The 17,471-nt window shown below is 41.9% G+C and overlaps 1 protein-coding gene across 1 annotated transcript in view; it reads left to right on the top strand.

Annotated features, from left to right (window-relative positions):
* The window catches only part of COQ8A (coenzyme Q8A), a 571,755-nt gene that overhangs the window by 197,083 nt on the left and 357,201 nt on the right, over window positions 1-17,471 (top strand). Inside the window, exon 6 of the mRNA XM_044059595.1 lies at window positions 4,319-4,438. Coding sequence (XP_043915530.1) covers window positions 4,319-4,438 — 120 coding nt within the window. The remainder of the gene's footprint in view (window positions 1-4,318; window positions 4,439-17,471) is intronic.

The following is a 17,471-nucleotide window of genomic DNA, read 5'->3' as shown; positions in this document are numbered from 1 at the left end:
AATTTTCCTTATTCTTCAGCTTTTTCAAGACTCCATAATTTCCTATATTCTCAGAAATGCATTTTTAAGTTTTTATTCCTTTTTATACAACCTTTTCATTCAATGACTGCATAAACAGGAATTATGATCAAATTAAAATTCAGTGTTTCTGTTCAACTTTAATTTTTCTGGCATCCTTTCAACACACCTTTCTTAACCAGGACAGCACAGTAGTGATCATTTAGGAAATAACTCAAATAAGCCAGGGTCCAAGAAGCCATAGGGTTACAGATGTTCTGGGATGCACTTTACAGCATTGTCCCATCATTTTAATCCAATGGAGGCCTAAACTAAAATCATGAGTAAAAAAAGAATTTCATTCTTATTTTATTTATTTATTTATTTTTGCCTTTCAAGGAAGATATTAAGTTGTGCCCAAGGCTAAATATTCAAAGCTGACAAAATAGTGCCTCACAATAAACGAACTGTCCAATTGAATACTGCCTGCCTTCCTAACATCCCCCCCAAAAAGAAAGTTACTGTCACTGTCTGTGCATCCTACTGGTGTTAGATTGGGCTGAAAGTAGAGGTACAAATTGCCGCAGTCATGTATTTCAACTGACTGCTGACATACATACGCATAGCATGCCTCCTCACTCCTCACCTGCAGCCCCCAAAGGCAGCCACCAGTATACATGTCTGAAGTATGATTGTGAGGAAATTGAAAAAAATAATTACAGTAACGTATACTACTTTATTGATCCTAGACAGTAAACTGCCTCTACAGAAGTTATAGTAACCTTTTTTGTAGACTTGTGAGGTCGGTCAGAAAACTAAAATGAAGAATAACCGCACTGTCCTTAGGCCACACATAAGCTATACTTAACTCTTGTACACACCTCTAAGGTTTGACTGTAAATGAAAAATTAAAGAAGTAATAAGCACACAATCCCCAGCCCCTCTCCACCCGTAACCTACAGTAGTTTTTTGTCCACACACATCTAAGCAGGGCTGGCTTTAGAATAAGTGTAGTTGAGAACAGTGGCCATTATCAGTTTTATCCTAACAAGGTCATATCACAGCCCTGTTCAGGTGAAAGAGCATAATCAGAAAATTAATACAAGTTTTCTCCTCATTTTTACCAGCCAGTAACAGTTTTTGGGGGCCCCCACACAGTGAAGGGTGATTAAGGGAGCCTCCTGTATCCATTTATACTTCCTGGGGAGTATGGGCCACCAGACTCCTAGAAGATTTAAGGGTCTTAATGTTTTATGATGTATTTTATGCCTTACTTCTGAAATATAATTACTTGTTAGCTGTATTTTTTACTGATACCCAGAAGAATATATGTGTCCTCCTAGTGTTACTGGGTATGTGCACAGATAAAAATCAGTGATATTGTTTACAAACACACAAGCATAAGCCATAGCAATATTAGTGTTATACTTACTTCAGCAAATAGCAATACACTGTGCAACACTGGTACTGCCACACCATATCAGTGACTGCTGTTTAGCTTTCATCAAACAGCATCAGGGGTAAATCACTTTTATTTACCTCACTGACCTTCCCTGATTTTGCTCATAATTTTGCTCTTTCCTTTGTAAAAAGTTTGATTTGCTGGTAAATCATTCAGAATTGCCTGGAGTCAATAAATCCGGACATCAGACTTTTATACTTCTTAACGTCCAAAAAAAGTTAATATCTTAACTTTTTAAGTGAATTGATTTTGGGACTTTATTCTGCTATTATTTTTAACATTGAGCTGAATTCTTCAGCAAAAAAGTTGAGAGTTGTAGTATTAGGTGTTCTGCCAGTATTTATAAACCTCCCTGAAAGAGAAAACCATCCCTAAAGATTTGGAGGCATCAGCTCTTCTTAAAATGCAAGGTACACACTGAGATGGGTCACTCTGGGCTGTTGAGCTCTCTAATACTTATCTTGCAGGGTCATATCACAGCCATGTTCAGGTTAAGTAGCATAATCATGAAATTAATACATTTTTAATCCTCATTTTTCCCCAACCAACAGCAGCTTTTGTGGAGTCCCCACACAGTCAAGGATAATTAAAGGGCCCCCTGCAGCCACGGGTATTCCAGGTATCTAATGCTGGCTTTGTTGTTAGTTTTAGTGGAGATAATGTCCACCAGTAGGGTTTTTGGCACTACATCAGTGGTAAAATATTTTATGAAGTTGTGAAGCCCGTTACTTGATAAAACACTGTTACTATAACCAAAGATATCTTTGAATTTTATAGCAGATACAAATATCCACCTGGTTTCCAAGTATACAAGATTGCTGTAATAGATTTTGTTGGTTTGACAGACATGTTTCAAAATATCAGGATGACATAACTTGGTGTGGTTGGAGGGCCCCCAGAAACAGGGGGCCCCCAGCGACCGCAGGGTTCGCTGGTGTCTAAGGCCCGGCTATGTTTAGAAAGGCAGTCTAGAAAGTTATTGTGGGATAACTCTCCACATAGTCACTACTTGCCAAGGATGTCCTACTGCTTGGGCTTCTACCTAGTATTTGTACCATTGCAAGAATCCTTCTTGAAGAAAAACAGTACAGTTGTGCATGGTTCTCTCAGTACTGTAACTGTAAATGCACGATTAATGGGGGACTGGGCGAAGCTTGTATCTGTATATATCCTCCCACTGCCCCTCTACACTATTCTTCCATACTGCACCAAAAAATTTATATATTTTTGGCCACATCAGCCTGACCATCTAGCCTGCCGAGTTACTTCATTGACCCATTTGTCATAGATCTTGAATCATTCCACAATGGCATTTTCCCCTTTGTGTTTGGAGGAATCGTCTGTCAACCTTCCAAGTGACATTTCCATAATGTAAATACCTGCTTTTTCCTTCAGATGTAGGAGAGCAAGCCTTTCATTCATTTCTACCTCCTCCAGCAGGGTTCTTGGGCCCAATGTTGTCTGCTTAAACGTGGGTCACAGAATTAAAAAAAAAAAAAAAAAAATTCTAAGGTAATAGCTGTCAAGGATTGGTCTTTAAAGCATGTAACAAATGGACAGTGGTGCTTTGAGTTAGAAGCAGTACCTGCCACACCCAGATGAACTTCATGTTAGATGGAAAACAGTTTTTTGACCACTGGCTTCCCAGGAATCTGTCCTCTTCTCACCACACAGTTCTTTGCAGTGCCATTCTAACATGCTTTATACACGTTCACACACATACACACGCTGATTTCCAGGATGTTTGATATTTTTCAGTACCACCAGCCTTTCCTGCTACTTTGGTGTCATTTTGTCATCAGCCAGACCAGTCTAATTACCGAACATTCATTAAAATTATCCGTATAATATGGAGCCAGGCCACAGAAGCGTGACATTAATTGAAGCAAAATTTTCAATAACAAAGGCCACAATACTTGTAATTCAGAGATATGTCCTGTTATGAATTGGCATTGGTGGGTGTTTAAACTAGCTTCTCCTTCTGCATTTGGTTTAGATCCCCTGAGTCTCTCACTTATTTCTGATTCAGCCTTCCTATTTGTACCACATGGCAGACTTTCACAGGAGATTCCAGTCCTTTCAAGGCATTTTTTTGACAGGAGCTAACAGTTTATGAAACGCACTAGACCCTGTGTGGTTGGTATGTGTGTGACTGAAAGTGGTTTCATTCACAGCATCTCTGCGTCAGCTCTACTGAAAGCAATTACATGTGCCTTAATTCTGTACATATTATATGCACTAACTGATTAAATGTATAGTTCAGTTAGAAAGCTTCTATTCTGCAGTGAATAGTCTATGGTTAAGTTCTTGCTAGAAAGGAATGGCTTGATGTAATACAAGATTTCTTGAAAACTTACATGATAGCTTTTCAAAAGACACTTTAAAATAGAGGTTCTTGTTGCCTTGAGCTAAGGGGGTACATATATAATGGAGTGGGGGGGGCAGGCTACTGTCTGACATAAGTGAAGGAAAAGTATTGGGACTATAGAGCTGCATTAATCCATCTGTCAAAGGTCTGTTGTTACAGTGAATGCCTTCCATAGCTGTTCTTTTTACAACAGTTTGTACCACTTCTCCACTGAGGTCAGACTTAGTAGGTTATTCATTTCCAGTTTTTCTCCCAGTTTTATTGAGGGATATTTATCTGCTTCCAGTCAGTGAGAGACACTTTCCTGTAGCTTAATATTTGATCTTAAAGATGATGACATTTCTTGTTTGTCTGCAGTATAGTAGCATATGGTGTATGTGTGATTGTTTTATATATGTGCACGTATGTGCTAGTAGGAAATTGTATTTAATTTCATTAATTACAAGTTATGTTTTCAAAACATTAAATTAATATTTCTTTTCATTTACAAGGAAAAGCTATTTTAGACTCTAGCCCATTTCTGTCTGAAGCAAATGCAGAGAGAATAGTACGGACACTGTGCAAGGTTCGAGGAGCTGCTCTGAAACTGGGTCAGATGCTGAGCATCCAGGGTAAGCATTCTCTGTGATTGATTACAAAAATGTTTTTATCCTGGCTGAAACTATGCTTGTGCTGTAGTTTAAGAAAAATGCTGGCTGTTTCATATTTTTGTGATGTGGAAACTAAAGACAGAATAGGGGAATCGTTGCAACACATTTTTAAGGAAAAGTGAAGGTGACCACTGGCTTATGATTCAGTGGCATTTTAGTGAGCACAAGTAATGGAACAGCCAGGGCATCTTCCTGCTGTATGTAATCATGACCATAGGTTTTCTGATGAAAGCTAGAAAGAAAGAATACTTCACTTAACTTGCTGGACACCTTAATGTTTTCTGTCATTAACCATTTCTTGTTTATGATGTCTGAAGTGATATCCAGGCTACACTTACTATCAAAAGTATGGTTGAGGTGAGCCAGATAAAAATAAGAATTTTAGAAATGGCTTGCTTCAGTTTTTGTAAATGTGGACCACTCTTAACAACAGAAGTAAATGCTTTTGTTTGGGTCTTTTGCCTTTCTTCTTAAGAGTATGATTGTTTTCTTGTCTTTCACTGATTTTGAGTTACCTGTAGTCTGATCCATCTTGAAAGGGATATGTAAAGCTCAACACAGATGTGGAAAGTGCTGACAATCATGGAGGGAATAAGGGAATGTGGTCATTAATACATCTAAAATGAGTCATCAGAAACGAAGAAAAAAAGCAGTGGAAAGGCCTGGTCTAATGTTGGAAGTATGTCACTTGAGGAGTGGAATTTCTGACTTTGTGGACCCTTCTTGCTGGATTGTGTGGGTGGATTCTTCCTCTCCACCAGCTAGTAGACTTGACTGCATCTTTTTCTTTCATCTTTTTTATTATGATAGTATTTGGTCCTGTATTTGCCTGCTTTATTTTTCTTCTGGAGTTCTTGATAGTTTTAGAAATGCGTTCAAATCCTGCACCTAACTAAAGAAGGAATCTCCCTACAGGACAGATGAGAGGTCTTTCATTGCTCAAGAGGAAGGTCTGTGTTTTTTGAAGTAGGGGCTTCATTTGACAATTGTAAGTATGTACTTTTGTAAATTCTCAGTCCCTGCAGGGATGTAGGGTGCCATATGTGGTTAGCAGTGTCATTTTTTTTTAATGTCTTACTTGGCAAACTTGTTGTCATCCAGAGGCCTTCTACTTTAGTTTTGACTTCAGAAAATTGTACTCCAAACAGGAGTGGTTCCAGCACTGAGCCCTGTGGCACCAGTAGTAACTGGCCTCTTGCTGGATCTGGATTCACCCACTTTATAACCACATGTGTCCTGTTCTTTGGCTGTCCATTTAGTGATGTAGGGATTTATGCCAAGTTTTGTGAGTTTTTGTTATAATAATTGAGTGGGGAATTGTGTCACATACCTTGTCCAGGTCGATGTAGGGAGTATCTACTGTTTTGCCCTCATCCATGGCCTTAGTTTCTTTCTCAAAGACATCCACCCGATTCAGTAGGCATGACCTGCCCTTGACAAAGCTGAATTGGTCAGATCCAGTGTTTTGGAGGTTTCCTGTGGCATTATTTATCAGGTCTGTTATTATTATTCTCACGGCCTTGCACTGGGCAGTAGATGGTCCCCCTTTATGTAGTGGGATCGGGGCAAAGCCAGTCCGGAGTCTTGTGAATGAATAGAGATACTACTCAGCCTGATGAGTCCTGATAAAAGCTGTTTAAGAGGTAACCTAGTATATTGTCAGGCCCCCAATGAAGCTGTGTTTTTAGCTTTAAAGAGTACAGTGGCATAGTGCCCTTTGGTGATAATTGGCAGTGGAGTAGTGAAGGGTATTTCTTGGGGGAGAACTGGAGGATGATGGGGAGGTAACATTTCAGCTGAATTTGTCAGCCAGCAGATTTGCTGCATCATCTGGCTGAGTATTGGTGATGCCATCTACAGCTAATTCTGCACATTGTTGAATGTTGCCCTTAAACTTGCAGACATAACTAAAAAATGGCTTATGGTTATCCTTAGTTTTGGAGGCTACTTTTACCTCAAAATTTGTACTCAGAGACTTGACTAGTTCCATGATTTGCTTGTTTAGACTGATGAGGGATTTTTTTTGCTCTGTTCTATACGTTCCCTCTTACTTCTCAACAGGATTTTCTTTCTTTTGTTATGTAACAGATTAATACCAGGGGTCCACCAAAGGTGGCTTGGTTTTGTGGTTTGACCTGGGTTTATTTCAGTCTGGTACTGCCATTTCTGTTTAGTTGTTTATATGGTTGTATAGAGTTTTTGTGCATGCCTCTGCGTAGGTTTCTTTGTTTTCTGGATTTGCGGGAGCTCAGAAACTAGCTAAGCTGCCTCCTAATAGAGGGTAAATTAATAGGTTCATAGGTTAGTACTAGGCTAACTGCCCTTGCGAGCCATTTTAAGCTTAGCCAATTATCCCCTATGAGATTCAAACCCTGTACCTTGTGTTTGTAAGGCAAACACCTTAACCATTAGGCCACCCTCCCAACCTTAACTTAGAGAAGTTCTTAATTTTTGAGGTTAGGTGAGGAAGCTAGTTTTACCTTTATTTCAAGGGTGACCACTTTGTGAGCTGATCTTACTACTGAGGACATCACATTGGGGGGGGGGGGGGTGCAGTGATCTCCCATATTTGTGAGTACCAGATCTAGGGTATTTGTATCCCCTAGTGGGAGTGCAGACTAGCTGATCCAGGACATTTGAATTTACAAAGTCAAGAAAACTTTGAGCCTGCATGTTACTGATTGTGTATGCCTCCCAGTTAATGGAGGGGGTAGTTAGTCACCCATGAGTATATTACTGGGCTGGATAGTGAGTAGTTCTAGTAATTTCAGGTACGATGTATATGTTTCCTGGTTCATGGTGAGGGACCTGTAGCTAGCAAGAATACGATAATGGATTTTGCCATGGTTAGCTGGACATGAAATAGTCCAAGCATGTCATATTGTTTGACCAGCCTTGAGGTGTACTTATTCTTTGTCTGTAAGTAAACCTCCCCCTTTTGCTCTTTTGTATTCTGTGAGTGGTTGGAGTGTATGAAAGGCATTGTAGCAGTGTACTGTCAGAGTGCTTTTTGTGGGTTTGAATCATGTTTCAGTAACTGCACAGATGTCAGCTTTCTCCAAAGTGAGAAGAACTTCTAGGGCAGGCACTTTCCTGTTGAGACTCCTTGCACTGAGCAGTAACACCTTTAGCTTGTCCCGAGTAGCTTTTGTTATGTTGGAAGGTTTGTATGTTTGGCAGTGCCTAAAAAAGGTACTTTAGGGATGGATAATGTTTTGGCCATATCCAAAAGCCTAGAGGTGATGGATGAAGACCATCCCTGCAAAGCAGTGTGGCCTGTCAGCTATGTCCTCCCAGGCTGGCAAGTATAGGACCCCTTTGGAATGGCACCAGTAGCTAAGCCAGTTGCTAAAGTCAGTCATTTCCTGATGGAATTGTGGCTTCATCCTTGGAGACAGAAGAATGCTCATTGCTAGGCTCATACCTACCTGTGACCCATTCTGAAAGCTCAATTATGTCTCTCTCCCTATAGTCCAAGGAGGTACATGTCTAGTTATTCATGCTCACAGTGGACTGTGAGTCATACTGTTACCCAGGAGTAAGTTATCTGAGTGCTTGCATGATCTGGGGGATCCCAGCCCCTGACAAACAATTAACTGTAACCTTCCCCTTATACAGCCTGGTAAGGGGGACATCAGTGTTTCTCACAATGGATTCTGCTTTGACCAGAATATTGGGTTGTGGAGTATTTCACCTTATGGGCTTTGTAGTTGAGATACCATGAGATGCAGCTTTGTGTTGTGATGGAAATTGTCTTGTTTGTGTGCTTGCAGAGTTTCTGAGGACTGGGCTTGAGAGGCCTTTGAGGTTTTGGTCAGTTATGTGTGAGCACCTCTGTATATGTGGATCTATGTGTGTGGTCCTTTGTGGGTGTGATGAGTGAGTGTGAGTCGCTGATGACCTGTTTGTTGCTTTTTGTGTCTGTATGCGAGTCTGGCGTCTAGTGTCAATGTGTAACATCTCTCACATACTGTATTTATCTGTCTGAGAATTAAGTGGATGTCCTTCAAGGATGCATCTGCAGTCCTTACAAATGGGTTGTCCTGTCGTCAGGCAGCCCTTCGGTCGGCCGGATTCCAAAGTCTGGGTCTGGCCTCGGCTGGTGTCGCACTTCACCCGACGTCATAGCTGCAGTTCTTCGGGTATAAAGGCATCAGCCGACGCCATTTTCCTCAGTCTTTCTTGCCGCGTGGCCAAGCAGAAGCTGTTCGCAAGTGCCGGTCGGTCAGATCCAGAGATTACTACTACGAATACTACTTCAAGACTTCTAAAGCTAAGTACCCGTTGGGGACTCTTTCTTGCCTCAGCCGATGTCAGAAAAAGTGAATAACTGTTTAACTTGTGGGAAACAAATACCTCATAAAGATTTCCACTCTTACTGCTTACCTTGTTTAGGCCCAGACCACGACGTAGCAGCTTGTTTAGCCTGTGCTTCTTTCAACCGACGAACGCTTAGACGTCGGTCGGAGTTTGCTGAATAGTTTTTCGGCTCAGATTTTGCGTACATAATGCCGTCGGATCCTCCGACTACTCAAATTGTTAAGAAACACAAAGAAAAGGACCGACACTCGCGGTCCGCGGTTTCGGCCGAAACCACGGTTAAGCAAACCGCGAGTGTCTCGGTTTCGGCCGAAACCGAGCAAACGGTTCAATCTTCAGCCGAATCCATGACTACTACCGAGGCCCCTTCTACCCTTGCTGAATCGGCCTCTGAAGTTTTACCTACTACTGTGGTTTCACAAGATTTATCGGACACCATCCCTTTGGATGTTTCTACCCCAGCACGTGGTGCTGCTAGGCCTCCTGCAGCCTAATGTCTATAAAGGCCTTTGCCAGGGCCAAAGCAGCCAAAACTTCTAAGTCTGTGCCTGTTAAGCCCCCTACTCACAGTCCCAGTTCCCAAATGCTTACTCTGGCAGAGGATCTAGAGCAGAGCCCCCTGAGCCAGTGTCCTCAGATGACTCTTCTGATGATTCAGACAATACAGACCATCCAGAGGCTCCTTTTTCTACTTATGAAGATTCCGATGCTGAAGAATCGATTCCTTCTGCTTCTCCACCAGAGGAATTCTCTTTTGGGGAAACTTTACATGCCATGAGAGAGCAATTCCAATGGCAGGGACAAGATTTCTCAGATTCAAGGAAAAGGCTTAGGACCTTTTTACACTTACCACAACATAGTCCTTTAGCTATACCTCCAGTTCTTCCTGTTGTGGATGATGCTTTTAATGATGCTTGCACTGCTCCTGATACTTTACCTCCAGCCCCTGCTAAGCCCGATAGGTTCTACAGGGTCCCGGACACTCCTCACCATTTATACAAGGCTCCTTTCGCAGATCCTGAGACTATTTCCCAGGGGCCTAAGGCAGTAGCTTCGACCTCAGCTAAAAACCCTCTCCCTTCTGAAAGGGAATCCAGGTCCTTAGAGAGATGGGGTAAAAAAGTATGCACCTCTGCTACTCTCTCAGCTAGAGCATTGAACTGTCAGTTTCATATGATCCAATACCAAGAGTTTATGCTTGATCAGTTAACTAAGAAACTGCCTTCGGATGATTCTTTAGATAAGAAATATGTTCTAGAAATGGTAAATAGCATTCAACAGGTTAGTAACCATTCCTTAAAATGTGGCTATGATGCACTGGAGGCTTCATTTAGATCAGCCATGACTGGCACAGTTATAAGAAGGCATGCATGGTTGAAAGAACAGGTCTTGCCGGATCATGTTAAAGCAAAGCTATTAGATGCTCCTATGGATAAGGTCAGTTTATTTGGTTCTCCTGCCCAACAGGTACTGAAGAAAATGGAAGAGAAGGCAAAATCTGTACAAACAGTGAAAGATTTCTTGCAGGTTCAGCCTCCAAGGTTTAGCAGGAACTGGCCTTCCAAAAATTGGTCCTTTCCAGACTTCTCTAAAATTCAGAGAGGCAGGAATAGGCGTTCAAGAGGCAGAAATCAATCCAGAGGAGGTGCCTACAGGGGACGCCAGTGGCAAGGTAACAACCAACGAGGCACAGACACAACCACTACCACTGCAACAGGACAATCACAGTGACTTGGTTTTGACACCGCCTACCAGGGAACAAATAGAAGCACCCTTAGGCGGAAAGTTAGCATTATTTTCAAAAAACTGGCACTATATCACAAGAGACAAGGGGATTTTGCAAACTATAGACCAAGGCTACAGGTTTCATTTCCACACTTTACCAGGAAAGAGAGGAATGCCAAACCTACCACCAAATCAAAAGACAGAAGCTCTAAAACAAATAGCTCAATTAGCAAGGATGAGAGCTGTGGAAAAGGTACCACCTATGGAACAAGGCAAGGGATTTTACTCCAGACTCTTCCTAGTACCAAGAAAAGAGAAAAATTGGAGGCCTATTCTCGACCTGTCCGCTTTAAACACATTCATCATTGTTCCAAAATTCAAAATGCTGACCCTACAGCAACTTCTTCCCATGCTGGGCAAGGAGTATTGGCTGGTGACTCTAGATCTCAAGGAGGCATACCTGCACGTCCCCATACGACCAAATTGCAGAAGATACCTCAGATTTCTTACAGGATCAGAGCATTATCAATTCTCAGCATTGCCCTTTGGCTTATCTACTGTGCCCAGAGTGTTCACGAAATGCCTGGCATCAGTAATCGCTCACTGCAGGCTTCAGGGAATCCAAATTTATCCATACCTGGACGACTGCCTGATACAAGCGGACAACAAAAACAAGCTAACAGAACACTTTCAAAGAGTCATTTGCTTACTACAGGCCCTGGGATACACAGTCAATATAACAAAGTCAAGACTGATACCATCCCAAACAATAACCTTCTTAGGTGCAGAATTGGACACAGTCAAACAGATGGCATTCCTAACTGCAGAAAAACAAGAACAACTTCCTCTCTACTTGGCATTAACAAGGCAGAGCAAACTAACAGCAAGGAAAGTACTGCAGGCCTTGGGCTTCATGGCATCTTGCATAATCCTGGTCCCCCATGCCAGACTACATATGAGAAAGCTACAGTGGTACCTAAAGAATTTATGGTCTCAACACAGGCACAGCTTAGAAACCGAAATACCACTAATTCCATGCCTGAAACAAGAGTTCCTATGGTGGGCTCAGATATGCCAGTCAAACCCAGGTTTACCCTTCCACAGGATTCAACCAAGCCAAACCATCACAACGGACGCCTCAGACCTCGGTTGGGGGGCCCACATGCTGGACAAGTGCATACAAGGCTTATGGACTCCAAAGCAGCTGCACCTGCACATAAATCAAAAAGAAATGCTGGCAGTACAACTAGCAATCCAGAATTTCAGACCATTCCTCCAAGAAGGCCAGTTGATAAGGACAGACAACACCACAGTCATGTGGTACATCAACAAACAGGGAGGCACTCATTCATACCCTCTATGCCGAATGGCCCTGGACCTATGGAATATGGCTCTGAGTTACAACATTCAGTTACAAGCAATTTTTGTACCGGGAAAAGAAAACATCCTAGCAGACATATTAAGCAGAACTACCTCGGATGCTCACGAATGGATGCTACACCCGGACATCTTCAAGGCCATCACAAAGAAATGGGGATTGCCACAAATAGACCTATTCGCATCCCCACTCAATCACCAGCTCAAGAAATTTTGCACAAGGACATACCACCCACTTGCTTGGAAGGTGGACTCTCTATCCTTCAGTTGGAAAGGCCTGACAGCATATGCTTTCCCACCTCTTCCTTTGATGCACAAGGTGCTATTGAAAATCAAAGAGGAACGTCCAAGGATAATTTTGATAGCTCCAGATTGGCCAAGACAACATTGGTACCCATTACTAAGGAGCATGTCCCGGGAGAGAATGTGGACACTGCCCCTGATTCCCTTGATGTTAACTCAGAGCGACTACAACATCCTGCATCCAAACCTGAAAACTCTGCAACTGACTGCCTGGAACATTACATAAGAGCAGCTAACCTAGATTTATCCCAAAGGGTTAAAGACATTATCCTAGAGGCCCGCAGGCCCTCAACAAGAAGGAACTATGCAGGAAAATGGAAAAGGTTTCTCATTTGGAGTACCGAGAGGGGCAAAGATGTGTCAAAGGTAGACATTGCCAACATCCTGGAGTATTTGGCAGAGCTATTCCATACAGGCCTGTCCTATTCCTCCATCAAAATACATGCATCAGCTATTTCTGCAGAATACAGCTTCGATCCACCTGTCTTTTCACATCCTCTACTCAGGCAGTTTCTGAGAGGAATTAAGAATGTAAAACCTCCTAGGAAACCACCATTGCCAGCATGGGACTTGAACTTTGTACTAGAAAAATTGACACTTCCCCTTTCGCACCAGCAGCAACAGACGATCTTCAACACCTATCCTGACACACTGCTTTCCTGCTGGCAATTACCTCAGCAAGAAGGGTTTCTGAACTACAGGCTTTAATGGCAGTACAACCCTTCCTAATCTTCCATCAAGATAGAGTGTCCATGAGAACTAATCCTACATTTATGCCTAAGGTGGTATCCAGAGTGTCTTTAAACCAGGCAATCCACCTACCTACCTTCTTTCCCAATCCACAGAACAGGGGGGAAAGACTGCTGCATACCTTGGATGTACATAGACAGTTACGCTACTACCTGGACAGAACCAAGGGCAATAGAAAAACTGACCAGCTTCTGGTAGCATATGCAACAGGAAGGGAAGGAAAAGCAATTTCAAACAGACAATCTCCAAGTGGATAGGAAATTGCATTAGATTCTGTTACTCCTACCATGGAAAGCAAATTCCACAGAACATAAGGCCTCATTCTACAAGGGCTACAGCCACTACCACAGCTTTCTTACGAGGAGTGGCTACCAAGGACATTATAGAGGCTGCTACTTGGACCTCCGTGCATACATTTGCCAAGCATTATAACTTACCTTTATACTCTAGATCCCGAGCAGGGTTTGCCACTGCTGTTTTGCAAGGGATCCTAACTACACCATAATTTCTTCTTCCTCCCCCCTAGTTTGGCTATGGTATTCTACCCATTTGTAGGACTGCAGATGCATCCTTGAAGGACATAGTACAGTTTTGTACCTACCATAAATGTAGATGTCCGAACAGGATAGCATCTGCAGTCAGGATTACCCACCCTCCTTCCCCTCTGTGGTACTCCTAGGGTATTTGCCCACCTAATAGCTAGCTGGGGGGGATCTCTTATGGTGTATTTGTTTGTATATATGTACATACATGATAATTTTATGTGTTTGCCTTCTACTATTTGGAAACATTGGCATTTATCCAAAAAATTAGCTATCCAAGAGGGCAACTGGCATCTGGGGCAAGAAACACTGAGGAAAATGGCGTTGGCTGATGCCTTTATACCCGAAGAACTGCAGCTATGACGTCGGGTGAAGTGCGACACCAGCCGAGGCCAGACCCAGACTTTGGAATCCGGCCGACCGAAGGGCTGACTGACGACAGGACAACCCATTTGTAAGGACTGCAGATGCTATCCTGTTCGGACATCTACATTTATGGTAGGTACAAAACTGTACTTTCTCAGTGTACATAAGGTAATTGTTAAATTGCCTCAGGATGTCCATGTTCACCAAGCTAGATGCAGAGATGTCAGGAAAGTGCCCATCCTTGGTTGCAAGTCCTAATATGTACTTGCAAGGGATAGGAGTGGAAGATGATTTCAACAGGACCAGGGAAGGGTGCTTACTTCATGTAATATGCAGCTAACCTAACAACTGATGCTGCCCAGCACCCAAACCAGATGCTGTCTGAGCAGAGAGAGAGTCCTGGGTGCTATAATAAGGTGAGGTAGACCTAAAATAGTATTTTTTGTATTTTATTTTACATTTGTTAACCAGGTTAGTCCACACACATGTCCATTTTCAGTGGAGACCCGGGGAGAAAAGCTCCATGGACATCAGTAACAAGTAATAAAACATACAAAAGTTTGATCAGAAAAAAAATACATGTAAAATACAGAGAGTCTTAATTAATATCTGTACATACATAGGAGAACACGATTAGTAAGACAGAGAAGTAATACAATAATCGAGTCACTAGTCTAAATGAAATAAAAAAAGATTATTGCTGGAGAGACATGTAGAACAGCAGCTTAATAAAGCTCATTAGGCTCAAACCCATAACATCAATTCTGTTTTTATTATATTGTATGTAATTATAGTCGTAGAACATGGTCCTTACCATTCATCTTGGGTGTATAAGTAGAAAGGTAGAGGAGAGTCCAGCATAGGGGAGGGACTAGCCTGGTATAATGCAAGATCATAGCCAGTTATTAATGAGATGTAGCTTTAATGCTTTTTTAAACTGTGCGAATGAGTGATTGTATTTGTTACAGGGCAGAACGTTCCAGATTTTGGATATATAATTAGAAAAGATGGCATCACCTGCTGAATTGTTTGACTTTGTTACCGTGAGAATAAGTTTGTTATTGGAGGGAAGAGTTCTGTTATTGGTGTGGAGGTGAAGTAGGTTTTGCAATGCAGGGTTTTTTTCTGGTTGATATAGGATTTTATGGGCCAGAGAGAGTTGGTTGCAATGTAGGAGTTGAGGAGGTTCCAACCAGTTGAGCTACTTCAAGGATGAGCAGTGGCGAGATCTAAATGGGGAGTCAGAGGAAAATCTAGCAATTTTTGTTGTAGCAGAAGTCAAGCTTAGCTATGTCTGCTTTTCTAAGGTTGGTGAGAATAGGTGAGGCATAGAGGAGGGTAGAAATAAGGTGTTTGTGGGCTTTAGTATCTTTTGTTTGCTGGGTAGGGAATTGTCTATTTCTGTAGAGGGTACGTAGATTTCTGTGGACTTTCTTGATGGTCTGGGAAATGTGAATATCAAATCTTAGATTATCAATTTCAATGCCCAGGAGTTTGGTGTGATCTGTGGGAGAGAGAGTAGTTTTGTTACTTGTCACGATATTAAATGTAGAAGTTGATGAGGTGGACCTAGTGGGTTTAAAGAGTAGTAGTTTGGTTTTTGCAGGGTTTAGAATGAGTTGGATATTGGATAGCCATGTTTCAATAGAGACAAAAGATTATTGAGTTAATGTGTGAAGTTTCTGTAGTGAGGAAGCTGCACAAGTTAACATAGAATCATCTGTGTATTGGATGACAGATGCATTGGGAGCGGAGGAATGGAGCTTTTTGGTATAGAGGGGGAAAAGAAGATGGCCTAAAATAGAACCCTGTGGAACACCCAGAGAAACTGGAAGGGGGGAGAGTTCTTGTTTCCACAGTACTGCTTGCTGACGTCCAGCTAAATAGCTTTGGAACCAGGCAATGGAGGGAAGAGAGAGTCCTAGTTCTGATAGTTCTTTGATAAGAATATCATGTCTAACTATATCAAATGCCTTTAATAGGTCATGAAAGGTGGCAGAAACAAATGTACCATTATTTCTTTGGGAGTTTACTGTATTGGAGATGGACAATAAGGCAGTGGTGGTACTATGGAAGGGTCGAAAGCCATGCTGGGTGTTGGACAAGAGACTGTGTGTGTTTAATTAGTTAATCATTTGGAAGTGTATGCACTTTTCAAGGATTTTTGCTAAGGGGATGACATCGCTATAGGTCGGTAGTTTGTAAGCTCTGTAGAGTTACCTCCTTTATGTAGAGGGATTATGTGTAATATTTTCCAGATTTCTGGGACAGTAGCTTCTGAAAGGGATCTGTTAATTAGAGTAGCTATAAGGTAGGCCACTATGTCTCCAGCAACTTTTAGGAATTACCCTGGTAATTTATCAGCATCCAGAGTAGTGGGCTTAAGTTTTCTGAGGTAATTTTTTTTATTCTATCTGTAGAGACTGGCTGGAATTGGAAGGAAGTATTTGTTATGTGAGTAGTGATGGGTTCAGTGGATGGGGGTGCATGTTGATTGATTTTTCTGTTGGTTGGCTAGGGTCAGTATTGTTTCAGTAAAGAATTTATGTTGAGTGGGAATGCTGTCTGAGTTATTTATTAAGGTGAGAGAGGGGAGTATCTGTTCTGTCTGGAAGTAGTAGTTTAATGGTTGCCCAAAATTTTTGAGGGCGATTTTGGTGCTTGATTTGAATATATATATATATATATATATATATATATATATATATATATATATATATATATATATATATATAAATAATCTATAATGTGTGTGTGTGTGTGTATATAATGTATGTATACCATACGTACTGTATTGCTAGAAGATGCTCTACAAGGTTCATTGGCTGTGGGAGTGACTGAGAAAGTCTCCTCCCAGCTGTCCACCTTAAATTCTGTCAAAAGACTCCTCTATGAGACTGATATCTTGTGCAGTGGATGGAGTGAGTAGGGCAGCGGGTTCAGGAGTTTCCTTGAAGAGACGCTCCTAGATGATCTTGTTTAATTTTGTGGAACCTTTAAGTCTACCTTTACTAACTTACCTTTTGATGGTTCCTCACTTTTTGGACCCAAAGTTAGACACTCACCAGATGCGAACAGGAAGGGAACACTCTCTCTGTTGTTGAGTATGTTTTTCACTACCTTCAAGACCTTACTCTAAAGGTCAGAAGAGTAGAAAAATGTGGTTCAAAATATCCCAGGGAGCTTTCCAAGAAGCACAAAGTGATTCCTTCCCCAGGGACAGAGCGGGAGGCTACAATGGTAGATGTAGTCTTAGAGGCAGGGGGGTCCGCAAAACCAGGATGACCATGATTCCTTTCACGGATGTCCCTATCGGTGCTCCTGAAAGGAGGCCCGCCTGCTCTACTCTGGAGGCAGTGGGGGGACGTTTATCTTTGTACCCAGAAGTCTGGCAAAGTATCACAAAAGACAAGTGGGTACAAAGTATAATAGCCAGAGGATATTCCTTTCCTTTTTGCCATCCTATCCCACAGATCAGAACTATCCCAGATGTTGGGAGAAAGCAATTATAGAAATTCAAAAGTTGCTGGACAGAAGAGTCACAACGTCCCCGCAGACCAGACAGGATACAGAACTTACTCAAGATTCTTTTTGGTCCCCAAAAGAACAGG

This window comes from Protopterus annectens, chromosome 1.part2 (assembly GCF_019279795.1).
Source record: "Protopterus annectens isolate FY-2018-M chromosome 1.part2, PAN1.0, whole genome shotgun sequence".
NCBI classification, from domain to species: Eukaryota; Metazoa; Chordata; order Ceratodontiformes; family Protopteridae; genus Protopterus; species Protopterus annectens.
This window is presented reverse-complemented; position numbering and strand designations above follow the sequence as displayed.